General features: G+C 33.4%; 1 protein-coding gene across 1 annotated transcript; it reads left to right on the forward strand.

The window, feature by feature from the left end:
* The first annotated feature begins 7486 nt into the window (after positions 1 to 7486).
* Positions 7487 to 11353, forward strand: LOC145167110 (V-type proton ATPase subunit d2). Its single transcript, XM_079086204.1, has 10 exons — positions 7487 to 7825; positions 8672 to 8792; positions 8962 to 9069; positions 9134 to 9236; positions 9339 to 9419; positions 9496 to 9581; positions 10478 to 10537; positions 10618 to 10666; positions 10773 to 10907; positions 11014 to 11353. The coding sequence occupies exons 1-10, from the start codon at positions 7645 to 7647 to the stop codon at positions 11143 to 11145; spliced, it is 1056 nt and encodes a 351-aa protein (XP_078942330.1). The 5' UTR covers positions 7487 to 7644; the 3' UTR covers positions 11146 to 11353.
* Positions 11354 to 17646: the final 6293 nt, after the last annotated feature.

A 17646-nucleotide genomic window follows, 5' to 3' on the forward strand; every position in this document is an offset into this window, starting at 1 on the left:
GTGATTCGGGCAGCGTTTCGTTTCCCGTAAAGAGTTTATTTAACGAGAAACCGGCTCAAACCGGGCAGAGTTTCGACAGGAGAGAGGATGAATTCTCGAGAATTCCAGGGCTTCGGGGCTTGCTTCGGGCTTTACAAGTGATACCGGGGCTTTAGGGGTTGTATATGAGCTTATGGGAGTGGAAAATGTGAAAGAGGATGAAAATTGGGGTGAAAAAGTGTAAAAATTCGGAAGCCCTCGCATGCATATATATAGTCCGAAGGTTCGGACCCGGAGCTATGCGAAGCTGACACGCGTCGGACAGGTGGCTTACTTCGGACCGAAGGCTCGCAAGGTGCTAGGCTCGGATTGGACCAAACCTCGGTCCAATGGGAAGGGGCCACGTGCGAAGGAGGGTGTCCGAGGGGTGTCTCCGGGGCATCTCATGCGAAGCTGTTGGCTTCTAGGTGGACCTCGGCTGCGGTCCAATCAGGAGGTGCCACGCATGGCTTCGGTCCACTCAGCAGCTGCCACGTGCGAGGGTGACGTGGCATGCGAAATTGCCCGGTTTTTCCCATTTTTTCTTTATTTTTGTGCCAAACTTGCGAAAATCATAACTTTCGCATACGAGCTCCGTTTTTGGCGTTCTTTATATGCACGCGTAGGTAAAATCATACTCTACGACTTTCGTTTAGACTTCGTCGGCTAATTTTGACTTTATTTTTATATTATTATTTTTAACAGACCGGGACAGGAAATCCGTTAAAAATTCATAACTTCTTCATCCGACGTCCGTTTTCGTCAGACTTTTTACCGTTGTGCTACTAATGACGAGACCTTCGATTCTCGTTTAGGTCGTGTCGGCTAAAAATCACTCGATCTAAAATTCGAGTTTTTAGCTGTCTACTGCTAAGCTGAAACTTCGAAAAATCATAACTTCCTCATACGAAGTCAGATTTGGGCGTTCTTTTTATATCTACTGTCGGTTTAACGAACACTACGAGTTTCATTTAGATCACTAAGGCCAAAAAGTAGTTTATCGAAAACTCACTTTTTACGACATTCGGCCCCGTGCCGGTTTGTCGCGAAACTTCGACAGGTCATAACTTCTTCATTATAACTTGGATTTCGGCATTCTTTATATATCTGTAATCCTTGTCACGACTACTACGACTTTCTCAATAAATATCGGCTTTATCTAATATTTATTTTCGACGCTCATTTTTAATCTTAATTAATTAAATTCTAATAATTAAGCATAAAACACATAATTTTCACATAATTCCTTTTCATTTCTCCAAAATGAGTCACAAAGGTTAACCTAGACTATCATGTCAATATTAATGTCTATCCTAGAAACACGGGCATTACAGAACCCTTGCTCCCTAAGGGTTGTACTGATCATGACACGTAAGCCTCCAATTGGACTGTGGTATTCTACGTGTAAGTCCACATCACCACTAACCTAATGTAAAGGGTTAAAGGATATTTTAAACCGGTCATACATGACTTTATTACCATTATGTAACAAAAAAACAACTGAGTGGCCTTTTAAACCAAAAATGACAAGTTTAATGGGCTAATATAACATTTGCCCAATTCTTCGAAGACAAGTTTTCTAGAGATGATGAAACTTTAATAACACAACACCTACATGTACTTCTCGCGAAATACTCCCACCTCCTCCTATTATGGAGGAACCAAGGAGAAGTACAAGGGATAGAATATAGAAAAGTTTTGGAGACAATTTCTATTCTTATTTAGTTGAGGGAATACAAAAAAAGTGATAAGAGAGGTCATTTTTTCCATTAACTTGGATGATGATCCTAAGACCTTTACTGAAGCCATGACGTCTAGAGATGCTCATTTGTGGAAGGAAGTTGTCAATGACAAAACTTTAGGTTCTCTTTTATTGGAAGAGTATGGACTTTTGAATTGTTTAATTAAAAGAAACAAACATGGCTTGCATGGGGGACATCCTTGTCTTAACTCATAAGGGCTTAAGGTTAAGGACCTTTAGGTAAGGTTTCCATTTTAACTAGACATGGAAAGGCTTTCATTTTGGTCATTATGAAGCACCAAAACTGTAGCTTTTCCCTCTTCCATGCTTTTTCCATATTGTGATTTCAAAAGTGTTTGGATACTACTTTTTTTTGCTCTCTTGGAAGTAATACTTGGGTATTTGCTTCCAAGCTTAAGAGTTAACCAAAAAGACTAGCATCTTGAAGTCAAGTTGACATTTTGTTGGTGTCTCAAAGGTTCCACATTCTTCATCAACTTCAAGCCTCCCCTTGAGGACCCAAAGAACAACAAATGTTGTTATTTCTTCATCTCCTCTATGGTTGTGTTTTCTCTTTCTATAACTTACAAGATGATCTCTGCTGGGTTGTAACTTGTTTATTATGTTCGAAAATTTAAGTATTCTATTTGCTAGTTTATGAGTTTATAAAACTAAATTTAACTAAAACCCAACAATTGGTATCAAGAGCCACCTTGCAAGTTTGATATGATTTTATGATTTTTGGAAATCTTAATTTTTGGAGAATATGGATAACTTGTTTTGTATAAAAATAAGTTCATACATATATTTCTTTGACAACTTCTTGATTGTTATTTTATATGACAAAAACTTACATGCGTTTTTTGTCACTTAAAGTTGTCTTAGAAAAACAAAGGTTGTTTTATGTTTAAATGTATTTTAGAGTGCATATACAAGCATTGGACCATTTGCATTGTTGTTTGTGTGATTTGGTTAAAAATGGTTTGTAATATTCTTTTATTCATAAAGTATGTAATAAAAATAGCTAGTTTTTTATTCTTGTTATTTTTATGTAATATATTAGTTTTAGACTAGATTTATTTTATGACAAATGTAACAAGATTAATATGGAGGCTGTTTCTTGAAGAACCATGGAGACCCGCAGTTTTATGAACATTTTATAAAAGTTCATAACTTTTATAAAATCTTTATAATATTGCAACAAAGTTGGTTGTCATTGCAAGTAGGAGCTTGAAGATCACATGAAGAACAAGTTGTAATATTTGGTCCCTTTGTCCCTTAGGAAGGACTTAAACACTTTTGTGTTGCTTACAAAAGTGTTATCTAGATCAAGTCTTGTTTATGTCATATGCATGCGTGTGTTGTTTATTTTTATGCAAATATTTTGTGTGATTGATAAGTTAGATTTTTCACAAACTCAAACTATATTTTGGACAAAATAAACATCACATGGAGTTTGTTTTTTCAATTTACAAAATGATAACATAAGATGATACAAGTTATGTGACAACCCGAAATTTCTATCTTGTAAAAGTCAAACTTGGTCAACGAAAGTCAAACTTATCCAATAAAGGTCAAAATTATTTCTAACATTATCTTATGGTTAGAAGATTAATGAAATGAGTGTGTTCAATGCCTAGTATTCTAAAGTGTAGAATGATAAGTGAGAAAGCCATTTGGACCGAGGCTTCGGGCCGTGAACGACCCTTCGGACCGTGAACAACCTTCGGGCCGTGATCAGGCTTCGGGCCGCATAGGAGGTTCATGTCCGTGAACCACTTCGGATCGTGAACCCCTTCCATATATATATATATTTCGGCGGATTTTAATTCACTTCTACACTTTCAAACGAAAATCCAACCCTTTTCTCTCAAGTATCATCAACCAAGAACATCCTCTCTCCTCAAGAACATGCTAAACTCATCCTTTCTCATCATATTCACGCGATAATCACTAGTTCTTCATAGGATCTAAAAGGTATCATTTCTTGATCTTGTTATCATTTCAAAAACATCCTTCAATCTTCTTATACTAGACTGAAACCCGTTAATTTCACTAGTTTTCACGAAGAACACGCGAAGAACACGAAGAACACCCGACCGAAAACCTTTGAATCTTTTTACAAACTTGCCTAGGATCTTTAGGTGTTCTTCATTCATCAAGAACACTGGGCCGTGAACTCCTTGCAGCCTCCTATCTTTGCTTATAACACTTCTTTTGTAAGTGTTTCTTGCATCCTAGGTTGTTTTCCAAATACCTTAGAGGTTATATTCACTAATTGTGTACATATATGCTATGAAAATTACTATTTAGGACTTGTTTTGACCCGGGAACTAGCTTGTGAAATCAAACATCCTATATCAAACTTTCATTCGAATCACTCACACAAGGTGAGTTCATACCCCTGCAAATTACAGTTTTAAATGCTTTTAGGGGGAGAATACAAGTATGGACATAATATAAAATTTGTGTTAATGAATTACATGTGAAAACATCAAATAAAGGTATTTCTTATACTCGAAAACTTGTTAAAAACTCTTTAAAACTCTTTTTAAACTCTTTTAGATTGCTGTTTATTATCAAAATCATATGCGTATCTCTATTTATTTTTAAGTATGCTTTAACGGACTTAGGACTATTGTTAAATACCGTAACTCCTGTTCCTTATTTGGTTGTGGGCTTAGGGTAGGATCAGTAGTCCGACTGTCGGTTAAATCATAGTTATACTTATTAAATACACATATGAATATTAACCCCATTTTTAAGGAACATACTTAACTTAGTTGCTTATGGTGAGTTATTGAGTCTTTTCTGCAAATCAGTAACAGTTCAAACAAACATACTAGTAAACTATAATAGGTATAGTTTAGAGGATTTCTACATACTATTTCTAGATCAGAGAAAACATACATGAGTCAGTACATGCATACTATCACTATACATTTACAAGAACAAGAAGGAACATGCATACTATAACAAGAACAGGAAGGAACATACATACTATAACAAGAACACGATAACTAAAACGTGATGAAACTATTTCAGGACATAGCAATATACTTGCTATGTCACATTCTTATAACCAGAGTCTCCTATAGGGAGAAAGTGAGTTTGTGTATAGATCTATATTGGATTGACAATCCTACACCTTGCTGCTAGCTACAGTAGGACCTGCAGGTCTACGGGTGACAAATGTCATAAATTTTCGACGCCTGAAGAACGTCGTGTTTTACACTAGTCAAGCAAGCATGGTTATAACTTTATCACATTTTAACCTTAAAATTAACCAAATTTGGTTCCAAAGTAGTTAATGCTTCAATAGTGTAATTTATACAATACTACTGTAAGCCTTCATTTTTCCATTTACATTCATACAGTGATAATCTCACAAGAGAAATGCATACTATTTTTCAAGTAAAGATAGTTATCAATATGGAAAAACATATATTTATACTATTTCAAGTACAAACACACATTTTACATTTTATTCAAAAGAACAGAGCATACACACAGTTGAGTCTTGGTAGAAGACTACTTTTCATTTAAGTAGAAAATATAGGATTTTTTGGAAAAGATACAAACATTTTTACTTTACATATACAAACACTTTCATGAAACAAATGCAAACATTTGACACAAAAATACTTATGCACTCACTCAACTTTTATGTTGATACTCTCTTTCAAAATAACTTGTATTCTCAGGTCACTAGTAGACAGGTACATATGACCAGGTTTTTGAGAAGACGGAGCATGTTCAAGACTCGTCTTTTTATTTTGATATAATTTTTGGTGTCTTACAACTTTACACAGAACACACTTGTATTAACTATATTATTAATGCAATGGATGATGTTGTTGCTTGTTTTACTATTGTGCATTGTTATGATCCTGTACATGACGTCCTCCGCCCCCGAATGTTTCCGCCATCTCGGTTTGGGGGTGTGACAAGTTATAACTTTAAAATAAAAACCTGTTTTATTAAATCGTTAATAACGACAAATTTTGAAAGTATAAAATTATAAGTCTAAAATGGTGATTTTATAACTTATTCAAACTCCAAAATATTAACAATAAAATGAAGTTTTATTAAGTAATAAATAAGGTTCTATATGGATCATACTCAAACTTAATAAATAAGGTTCTAAATGGATCATACTCAAACTTAATATTAGATATTATCATTAAAACTGAACTGTGTCAAAATATAAAAACCGAGTTTTATATTTGAACCTTAATTAGATGCATGCAATTATCATGATATCACATGTTTTAAAATAGAATAATAATACATACAAATCCTTGTTTCAAAAGGCAAGTCTATGTCATACAACTTTAGAAACATTTACACACAATTTGTATAATGCTTGTGAGATAAATGATACCAAACTACTTGTGTTATTTTTTGGTGGCCAAAGTATTTTTACGATTTTTATAACCAAGTTATAAGTCAATTATACAAGTTTATTTACTTGGATGACTTGATTGGAAACTTGTTGTGATAAAGGTCATCTAAGCAAGAGTGTTCCAAGACATAAATGAGACCAAACATGTCAAATTAACTAATAGATTGTTAAGGGTCTCATACATCTAGGAATTACATGTGGTGTAATTAATAAAAGTTATTTACGTTGTTAAAATTGAGTAAGTGAGATAAATGACACCTAACCATTTATTTAATTTGTAACTTAGATCCTAAATGTTAAATAAATAATGTTTTTGGAAACAAAAATTATATTATTTTTAAAGAATTAAATACTAAATAAAACTTTCTTAAAACTTTGTAGATGGCTCCACCAACTTCTATAACAGATCATCACCTCATGAATATTCGATATGTACTCGATAAAGAAAAATTGGGCCACTCCAACTTTTTGGATCGACACGGAAATTTGAGAATCGTTTTAAAGCAATAAAAGAATGACTATGTATTTGAATCACAAGTCCTGAAAGAACCACCTTAAGTCCCAAAGGCTACACATGATGCTTGGCTTAAGCATGTGGATGATTCAGTTGATGTTTCATGCCTTATGCTTGCCACAATGATTCATGATCTTCAGCGGGATCTGGAACTCTTCACTGCCTTTGACATAATTAAACATCTCAATCAGATGTTTGGTCAACAAGCTAGGAATGAAAGATTTGAAACTATTCAGACCCTTCATGCCTGCAAAATGGAGGAAACCGAGAATGTGAGCACTCATGTTCTCAAGATAAAAATCCAATTGGATCAATTGGAGAGATTGGGCTCTCCATATCAACTAGACTTGGCCACATACATAATTCTGAATTCATTGTCCAAGTACTATGATACTTTCATCATGAACTATAACATGAATGAGTGAGATAAACCTATCTCTGAGTTGCACGTGATGCTCAAAATTGCAGAGAAAAACATCCTATAGAAAACTTCCAAAGTGCTCATGATTCGGGAGGAACAAGTTAAGAATAAACACGACAAAAACTCCAAAGAGAAGCCACAAGCTGGCAAGGACAAAGAGAAGAAAGTTGCCATTTAAAAATTACTCAATTTCCATTTAATTTTTAAATAAAACGTAGATATTATTTTATCCAAATGCTAACTTCAATTAAACACATGAAACTCCATTTCATCGGATCGGATTCATAATTTGGGCCATAAAAGCCCATAGGCAATGCCGAGTTACAACTTACCCAAGACACGTAAGCATATTACCAAATACCTGAATTTCGATTCGATCCGAAAACACTCCTGTCAACGATATCCACGCGATCCACCCCCTTCGTGTTTACCTTCTCATCCTTGCTATTTCCTGATCTTGTTGATCTCCATTGTTAGGGTTTCTCGAAGGGTAGTCTGATCATATCCAATTCAATTCGCCAGTAAATCTCTTTCAATCAGACAAAATGTACGGATTCGAAGCTATGACCTTCAACATTCACGGAGGTTACCTCGAAGCGATCGTCAGGGGCCACAGATCTGGTTTATTGACCGCGTCTGATTACAATAATCTCTGTCAGTGTGAAACTCTTGATGACATCAAGATGCATCTCTCTGCCACCGAATACGGTCCTTATCTTCAAAACGGTATAATTATAACTTGATATTTTACGGATTTCACATGTTCCGTTGATTCGTTAGAATTCGTTTTTATTGATTTCGTGAAGAAGTTGCCTGTCACACTACTTAGGTAGATCATTTCTTATATGAATGGACTTAAGGTTAATTCCAAGCCATTCATAATCATATGATTTGTTGCTAAGCTTAGTTTTGGCAAAGAACGAAGATTAGATCACCGTATCTATTCGGTATTTATGCAATTACGATCAGTTCCATGTCTTTCATTATAATTTGGTTCGTGAGTGAGCTTAGTTTGAGCGGAGAACGAAGATAGATCGGTATTCATACCACAGACTGGTAGCGAGTGAAGTTTTTGTACTAAATTCAACGCTTAGCTATAAGGATATTGTGCTAATTAATCCACCAATGGTTCTTCATTGATTGCTGATGTTCTGGAAACTAGATCAGGAGACTCTCGATGTAACTCCACCTTGATTGATATGCTCCTTCCATGAAATGAATCATCTTTTTTTTGCTTGAAACGTAACTATAAAGAAAACTTTTGCCAATTTGAGGTATGAATTACTACAATTCACTAGAAATATCTATTCTCCAGCAAGCATCTCCATTTGAATGGATTTTACTCAATGAGTAATAAACTTATTATGTCTGAATAGTTGTGGGAACTATATTCTGGACATCTCCCATTTGGTTTTGTCAAAAATGACAATGATTAAATAATAAAAGTGTGTTTATTGACTTTCATTTAGTATTGGCACAGATTTCTAGATTTCTCCTTCTGAATCATTTAAGCATGTCAGATGATCATTGGTTTATCTTTACTTATCATGGTTGTGATGATTTTTCTTGCAGAGCCATCACCATTGCATACAACTACAATTGTAGAGAAATGCACTCTTAAGTTGGTTGATGAGTATAAGCACATGTTATGCCAAGCAACTGAACCTATGTCAACCTTCTTAGAATACATAACGTAAGTTTATTTTCTTTATTCCAAGAGATACCCATACCCCTTTTCTATAACTATAAACTACTATATACATGTAGATTCTTTTATCCTTGTGAAAATTCTCTTTTACTCTAATTTATATGTAAAACAATGACATAGAGTGAAAAGAAAGTTGATTTATCTAAAATTTCAGATATGGTCACATGATTGACAATGTTGTCTTGATTGTTACTGGAACCTTGCATGAGAGAGATGTTCAGGAACTATTAGAGAAATGCCACCCTTTGGGAATGTTTGACAGGTAATTTTAAATTTCTTCTCTAAATTTTGCTCTTAAGCTAATATTTTTCTGTTTGTTTCTTCAGTATTGCCACCCTGGCAGTTGCTCAAAACATGCGTGAGCTTTACAGATTGGTGCTTGTTGATACTCCACTTGCTCCATACTTCTCTGAATGCATCACATCAGAGGTATATCATATATGCTTATTAAAACTATACAATTTACACATAATCTAAAATATTAAAATGAAAATTCATTCCATTAACCAAATATCTGTCATGAAATGTAAGGATTTGGATGATATGAACATTGAGATTATGAGAAACACTCTTTACAAGGCATACCTTGAGGATTTCTATCGATTTTGCCAAGTAAGCATTTGTTGATTATATTTAAATCTGAAAATATATTTTCTGTATTTCTGATGTAACATGAATTTGAAAATAGAAATTAGGTGGAGCCACTTCTGAAATCATGTCTGATCTTCTAGCATTTGAAGCAGATAGGAGAGCTGTTAATATCACCATAAACAGGTGTGTTCTTCAACTATCTGAAAACTTATTAGTTGAATTTCGGGTTTATGTCATTAAATAATAGCCAAGCTTTCTTTTTCTTTTATAATTTTGGAAAAAGTCAACTCATAAAAAACTCATTTCACCATTTGCAACCCCATTTTATGTTTTTCAAATTATATTTCTTTTCTTCTATAACATTATTACAAAAGTATTTGATTTCTTATTAATAGTATTTATAATAATCCTTTTGATTCATTTTTTTTTCGGGTTAATCTCAAAAAAGACCTTATATCTTGTGTTTTTTTCTGGATTAAACCTCAAATTTATTTTTTGCCTGAAAAAGACCTTGTATTTTTTCTGAAAAATCCCTCAACTTTGTATTTTTTTTTTCTGAAAAAAAACCCTCAACCTTCTAAATGTTTCCAAATAAACCCTCAACTTTATTAGTTTTTCCCGAAAAAACCCTCACATTTTACAAATTTTTTTTTGGCAACAAATGACTAAAAGGGCCAAATCGGAAACAATGAAAAAATACAAGGTCTTTTTCAGCAAAAAATAAATTTGAGGTTTAATCCGGAGAAAACACAAATTATAAGGTCTTTTTTTTTTTTTTTTCTATTCTGTCCTTTTAACAATATTATTAATTTTTTTTTTGTTAAAGTAGGTATCAAGTACAGTATTATATTTAATTTAAAACAATAGAGATATCATGAACTTCTTCATTTGTGGAAAACTATTTATTCCTTCAAAAAAACAATTTCTTGTATTTAACCATTTTGGTTGTTGAAGTTTTATATGATATTCTTTCTGTATTTTAACTATTTCATGTGATTTGCTAAGTATATATATATATTGTATAACTGAAGTTATTATTTAAAAAAATTATTTTTTTCTCACATGGTTTATATATTCAGCATTGGAACTGAGCTTACCCGAGAAGATCGTAGGAAGTTGTATTCTAGTTTCGGTTTACTGTAAGTGATTATGATAATTTTTATAAATATTTCATTATTTTTTACTTTATTAATTTCATTTCCATTTTGTGTTCAAATAGTTACCCTTATGGCCATGAGGAACTTGCTATTTGTGAGGACATAGACCAGGTTTGTCTTTTTCTTTATTATAAACTTATATGGGTTTTAACTTTTTATTTTACAAAAAATAATAAACTCTATAATCCTAATTCAGTTTTTTCCTCTTAAATTATAGGTTCGTGGTGTGATGGAGAAATACCCTCCTTATCAACCAATCTTCTCCAAATTATCATATGGAGAAAGCCAAATGCTTGATAAAGCTTTCTATGAAGAAGAGGTCAAACGACTCTGCCTCTCTTTTGAACAACAGGTAAATTACAAATCCAGTCCCTGTGGTTTACTCAAAATGGCAAGTTTGGTCCAATATTTAAAATATTGTGTAAGTAAGTTTACATTTCGTGATTGATGATTTGCAGTTTCACTACGGTGTGTTCTTTGCATACATGCGGTTGAGGGAGCAGGAGATCAGAAACTTAATGTGGATATCGGAATGTGTGGCACAGAATCAGAAATCCAGGGTTCATGACAGTGTTGTTTTTATATTTTAAGCTGGGAACAGCAGGGGCATTTATGTAAATTCAACAACTTCATCATGCTGCAAGTGAGTGCAGAGGTTTGCAAAATAAGTCTCTTGTGTATGTTAATTTTTGTTGTTCAGGAGAGTTGGTTATGTACTAAAAGATATGATAAAAATGTGAGATCTTTGAATTTTATTTATTTGTTATGTAATATGTAATCTGAATTCCTTTCTTTGAACCTGGTTTTGATAACCAACTTTTTATACGCACAATAAGGGTTTATTTTTATAGAATCTGATTTAAAACAATGAGGAGTTATCACTTGGTTGTAAATTAAGCACACAAAATGATTTTGCAAAAAAAATATATCTACTTTTCGAGGTCGATTTTATATTTGTAATCATGGTTGGATTGTTGAAAGTTTATTGGATGACTAAGAAACCGAGATCATCATTTATTGTTACTAACGAGAAAGGTTTATTAGTTCCAACTAATTTCTACAGATTTTCTTGATTCATTGTACGTTAGCAAATGAGAAATCAAATATCCCTATAACTTTTGTTCCTGTTTATTAAATCAAGATAAGTGTGTAAATAAAAAGAAAAGAATAAAAGAGAGAAAATGACTGAGTTTTAGATATTATTTTATATTATTAGAAAGATGGACATAAACAAATTTCTCTTAATAAATGGATATAAATTTGGGATTATTTACATTTATTGTTATGACGAGAACAATGCATTTTAGGATGAGTTAGGATTTTACTCGCCGCAGTGATAGTAATGAATTTAATTAGAACTATTTCAGTAGCAATATAAGTTTAGGAGAACTTAAATTGTCAAATCAAAAAACTTAGGGACCAAAGCCATGCATAGAAACATAGGAGGACTTAAGTTGTAAAAGCACAAAAGTCAAGGATAGAGCCATGCCATGAAAAAGGCTTAAAAATAAGCACGGACACATAAAAGTTTTATGTCGAAACGTAGATAAAGCCGGTGGATAAGAAAATCAGATTATATATAGTACGAGGAAGAACTCTTTCAAAGCCGAGGAGAGGGGATGAAAGTGATATTTTCTAAAGTTGAGGGGTGGTAAGTATAAAAAATCACATTATATGTACTACGTTGCTAAACATAAAAGTTTAGAAAATAAAATAGGTGGAAATTACAATTTAGAAAGTTTTTCAAAATTAAAGGGGTAAAATGTAATTTTGAAAAGTAGAGGATATAAGATGTCGTATTACAAACTAAAAGGAAAAACATGATATAAATAAAAGGAGAAGGGACTAAATGATAAAAAGCAAAGTCGGGCCACGACTTTGGTTTTTAGTATAGATATAATTGATCAAAATATTGATCGGAGGCGATTATGTGCATAAAATTGTTTTATGAGAAAATAACAAAAATAAATATTTTTCTTAAACATTTTTCACAAATTAGCCTAAAATTAAGAAATTTCTAATTTAACCAACGAAATTGAAGACGAGAGCATGTCGCCTGGGATTTCAATGTTTGGGTTGTTATTTCGTTGTGCATTAACAAAATATATGTAAACCCTAAAACAGTTCCAACTCATTCTCACATTTCAAGCATAGAAAATTCTCTTTGATTGCAGAAGACGGGTTCCGATTAACAATGTTGTAAATACTCTTATCTATCGCTTTCTTGTTTGTATTTGATCATACAGGCTTGAACATAGTAGTTTTTTGTAGTTATTTTGGTTGCTTTACGGAAAAATATTAGAGCAAAATTGCAGATGGCATAGCCATCTGTGATTGTACAAGCAGATGGCCATGCCATTTACGATTCTGTTTTTAGTACACTTAAACCATTCATGCATTAGATCCTTATATCACATAACCGTTTGTGCTATAAAGACTTGTAAAATCGAAAATATGATAAAAGAAAATTGAAGATTTCATGACCGTTTGTGAGTATACACCCTTTAATGCACAAACAATGCATTAGTGTAACGGCCCCAAAAAATAAACATGATAAAAATTTCATTTTAAAAACAAGAAATTCAATAGTCACGTTGTTCCAAAATCATCCCATAATAATAATGTCAAATCATCAGAGTACAATCTCAAAAGTGCGGAAAAACAGTGAGGAGTGAATGATGTACCATCACGCCAGACCCTTCCCCTTAGTAACGGAAGTACCTGAAACCACAAATATAAACTGTAAGAAAAAGCTTAGCGAGTTCCCCAAAGTACCACATACCAAACATGAATAAAATAGTACTATGGGCCAAACCATAGTCTTACAATCAATTTCCTGCCGGGGGCCAAATCCCGGTCTTACAGACAGTTGTCAGGGGCCAGATCATGGTCTTTCATACAAATGTCAGGGGTTGTGCTTTCCAACTCACAGTGGAGGAGGCCAGGGCGGCGCCAGACGTCGTTACTGGTATACTTTCATTTATTATTTTGTCAGTTATTTTATGGTAGACTTATGTATATGATTATGCTACGTACCTTCTTAGTGAAATCCTTGCACACTCTTGTGCTTTTTGACTCGGGTGCAAGTCGGTCTTTTGTGTATCAGTCTTTCAGTAGGAGTTTTGATATGACGCTTGGAGAGTTGAGGTGTCCGTTGCGGGTTTCTATTTCTAACAAACATGGGGTTTCTGCATTGAGCATTTATCGGGGTTGTGTTATGGATATTTTTGTTGGATTAATGTCTAAGTCCATAACTATATTTGGTATGTACTTGACCCGACCCGGCATGGTCCATTTGGGTTGCACTTCACCGGCACAATTTATATGGATAGTCTTTTGAGAATAGTATATTTATGATTTATATTAATATATTATAAGTTCTAATATATTAATATGGAATCATATTATTTAATTAGTATTGATCAAGAATTAATTTAGAATTAATTAAGTGATCAAAAAGGAACTAATTAAATATGGACTCTTAGATATATATATGTGTAGTGGGCCAAGTTCATTTAGGTTGGGCTAAGTCTTCATGGATAGTCTATGAAGCTTTAACCCATGGATCCTAGGAAATGAAAGGTCATGGGTATTAGGGTTTAACCCTAATCCTCCACACTATATAAAGGGTCTTATGGTTCATGAAATTATGCTAGTGGCTAGTGTGGATACACTAAAGAGGGCAATAACCGATTTCATAGTGTGAGCCAAGTATCCATATTCTCTAAAGGTTTTCCAAGGTGTTTTGGTGATTTGTGATTCCACTTCAGGCTTCCACACTATTGGGGCTAAGCTCTTAAAGCTTGAAGACATCAAGCTACATCAAAAGGTATGTCATCTAACTAGAACTTTGTAGTATAGGTGCTTCATAATATGCTAGTTAGGATGAAACCTTGGAATATTTAATATTTGCATGTATAATAGAGAAAACATAGATCCAAGGTTTATAGGGTTGCATGTACACCATAGGAGTGTTAGAATGCTCAAAACCCAACAGTGGTATCAGAGCCATGGGTTGTTTTCTGTTATATTGATGCAAATGTGTTTATTTTCAAAGTTGAAAAAAAAAGAAAAAAAACATGACGTTTGTCAAATTTTAAGATAATTACTTGTTTTTGTGAAAAACTAATTATTTGTAAAATTTGAATCATTTGCTATATGAGTTGAATTAGGTCAAATTTAGTAAAAGATAAAATGATATGATTATTTTATTAGTTTTAAAAGTTTGATCTAAAGAGTTTTTTGAAACCTCCATAAGTTATGGATATGAAAAGGTTTTTTAAAAAAATTGATTCAAAGTTTTTTATGGAGTTACAAAACTTGGTCTTAATGTTTTAAAGAATTCCATAACTTGTTCTTAAGTTATGGAACATGAAAAGTTTCATCATAAAACAAGTATTTAACTCCATAAGTTATGGAATCCAAAAGTTTTCAAGAGTTACAAAACTTGCCCTCAAGTTTTGGAATTTGGAAAAAGTTTTTTTATGATAAAAAAAAAGAATTGAATTCTAAAACTCTTGGGTTCATAACTTAAACAATTAATTAAATGGTCTTAATTTTGAATTTAATAATTGGAATTATGATGTTTTTATTGAATAATTCAATTAACTCTTATGGACTTTATTAATAGATAATTAAAGTGTTTAATTAAAAGAGAATTAATAATTCCATAATGACATGGTTTAAATTTAATTAAATTAAGAGTATAGTTTAATTAATAGATTAAACCACAAAGTATTTTAAATGTCAAAAATACACCCTTATACTATTATAATATTAAAAGTTTAATATATTATATGTATAAGAGCAAGTCGTCTTACCATTAGTAGGCCTCATTCACGAAGCCGGTCTATAAGGGGGTATAAGGTTACTGCCTATAAAATAGCAGTTTAATGGGTGTCCACTCTCACTCACCGCTTCCTTGACCGGTGGAGGGTCGTTAGCCGAACAGGTAGGACAAGGACTATAATTCTCCCTTCATTATAAGTATAATGATAAATACTAAGTAACTAAACACTTATAAATTATCAATCTTAGTTACTTAGGAAAATGTGAATAAGGTGCTAATCCATGAAATTACACTTTGCACTTTGTTTAACCTGTTAGTGGAGCGTGTGTGGTTAACCGGCACACTAACCTGGACTTAACAAGGTAGGCAAAGGGTAACTTAATGTTTATCATAGTATCGTTGGAGCGTGTGTGGTTAACCGGCACATCGATTGAGGGGTAAATATTAAGGGTACCAAGTATATTTGCATGGTTACTTCACACCTTGTTTTGTGATCCTCGGCATCCCAGTCACAAAACCTGAAGGGCACACTCGATATTGAAACATGCCATTGAAAAGATCAATGAATCTCAAAAGAATCTAGGAGTTTCAAAACCAATTAAAACCTAATAATACATTTCATTTATCTTGGTGGAAATTGGTGAATCGTCATTCACCTACCTTCAAATATTTTATAGCTTGGATTACGGCATCCCTCTTCCAAGTTATAAAATAGTTTGTTGGGTCCTAGCCTTAATATATCATATTGGGTGTTATATTAAGGACTGAAATCAACTTTACGTGAATTTCTCCTATTATTGATGTCTGGTTTAGACAACAATGATCTTCCCAAACCAAGCTTTCCTAATGAATATGACTTCCCGAGTTTGGCTCATGGAAGTCATACTTCTCTTCCTCCACCTCCTCTAATTATTCTCCCTAACCCACAAGTTCAAGGTCACTCAAGCCCTAATGGCAAGCAAGGTCTATGTGTGATCACATCTTAGAGATGAAGTCACATATTGACAAGCCGGGAGAGTTGGGTGTCAAAGTCTTGAGAAAGTTGGATGTTCAATCACTTTCTAAGTCACATAGTGAGTTCCTTTGGGACTACTATGAAACAGACTATGACATGAACCTTAATGATCATATCTATTTGCTTGGTGCTGCTGAATCAGCAATGATTTGGAACGATAGTAAAGCAAATTTGATTAGAAGATCAACTTCCCAAAAACTTTATGGACAGTGACAATGGTGACACTGGAAATCCAGAAAAAGCATTCTCTTCCCAATGGAAAAGGATTGGCCATAGTCAACCAGGTTGACCAAATGGTAAAGAGAAAGGCTAAGTCTGAGATAGTCCCATTACCAAAGGGTCCATATGTTTATTTTGCCAAAGGAAGGGGCGTTGATTGCAAAGCTGCCAAATTTACCTAAGGATGTTAAAGTCAATAAGTTTGACTCTACATCAGGTAGAGCCCATTATCTAACTCTGTTAAGTTCTATTCTGAGATCCTCATTACATGATGTGACTGGGTCACATGTTGATGTTTTAAGAATCAAAGAATAGAGAGAAATCTTAAAGGAAGTATATGCTGATTCTGATCGCGAAGGTGGATTTCGATCGCATCAGAATTTTGAGCAGTTGCTTAAGAAGTTATGATATATTGCTAAGGAATAGACAACAACAATTTTCCATGTGGATTGTAAGGATAAGTTTTTCCTAAAGTTTTAAAATAAAAGAAAATTGTTTAATTTTATTTATTTGAAGTATCCTTACAATGGCATTTGTGGAAAATTGTTGCTTATATGATTCCACTGACAGCAATATTGGAAAATGGATTTGATTCTTTCATTTGTGGTAGTGTCTAAATTTACCAAATCAGGAAAGTTCCTCATCACCCAAGTTTCAATTGGACCGAAACTTGGAATCATGCAAGTTAAATAGTATGATGAATGAGAACTTTCAAGCATTGGAAAATCAAGACTAATTACTTGTTCACATGGATGTGTGAGTCAAGTGAAGGACTAAAGGGATCGAGTACACATTCTTGTGCACTGGTCATGTCCACCACAAAGCTCGTTAAGACTATTTGATTTACTAAAGTTTAGTAAATATGGTTATACTTACAAGTTTAAGTATAATTCTGAAACATCAGAAAAGTCTCAATGTATGGCAGAACGAATGGGAAGAATCAAATTAGGCAGAAAGATAAAAGTTTCTCAAATCTGAAAAGATGGGAGAGTACTTTAGTATCATGTTTGTGATCATCTTAATGATTTAGAAATAATATCACAATTAGTCCTCTAAAGGTCATCTTAG

This window comes from Lactuca virosa, chromosome 3, assembly GCF_052849685.1.
Source record: "Lactuca virosa cultivar CGN04683 chromosome 3, Lactuca_virosa_CGN04683_v6, whole genome shotgun sequence".
In the NCBI taxonomy this organism is placed as follows: Eukaryota; Viridiplantae; Streptophyta; class Magnoliopsida; order Asterales; family Asteraceae; genus Lactuca; species Lactuca virosa.

Coding starts and splice junctions, on each gene's coding strand:
- LOC145167110 (XM_079086204.1), top strand. CDS start 7,645: ATGTACGGATTCGAAGCTATGACCTTCAACATTCACGGAGGTTACCTC. Junction 9,420..9,495: donor ATTTCTATCGATTTTGCCAA/GTAAGCATTTGT, acceptor ATTTGAAAATAG/AAATTAGGTGGAGCCACTTC. Junction 9,582..10,477: donor GTTAATATCACCATAAACAG/GTGTGTTCTTCA, acceptor TTATATATTCAG/CATTGGAACTGAGCTTACCC.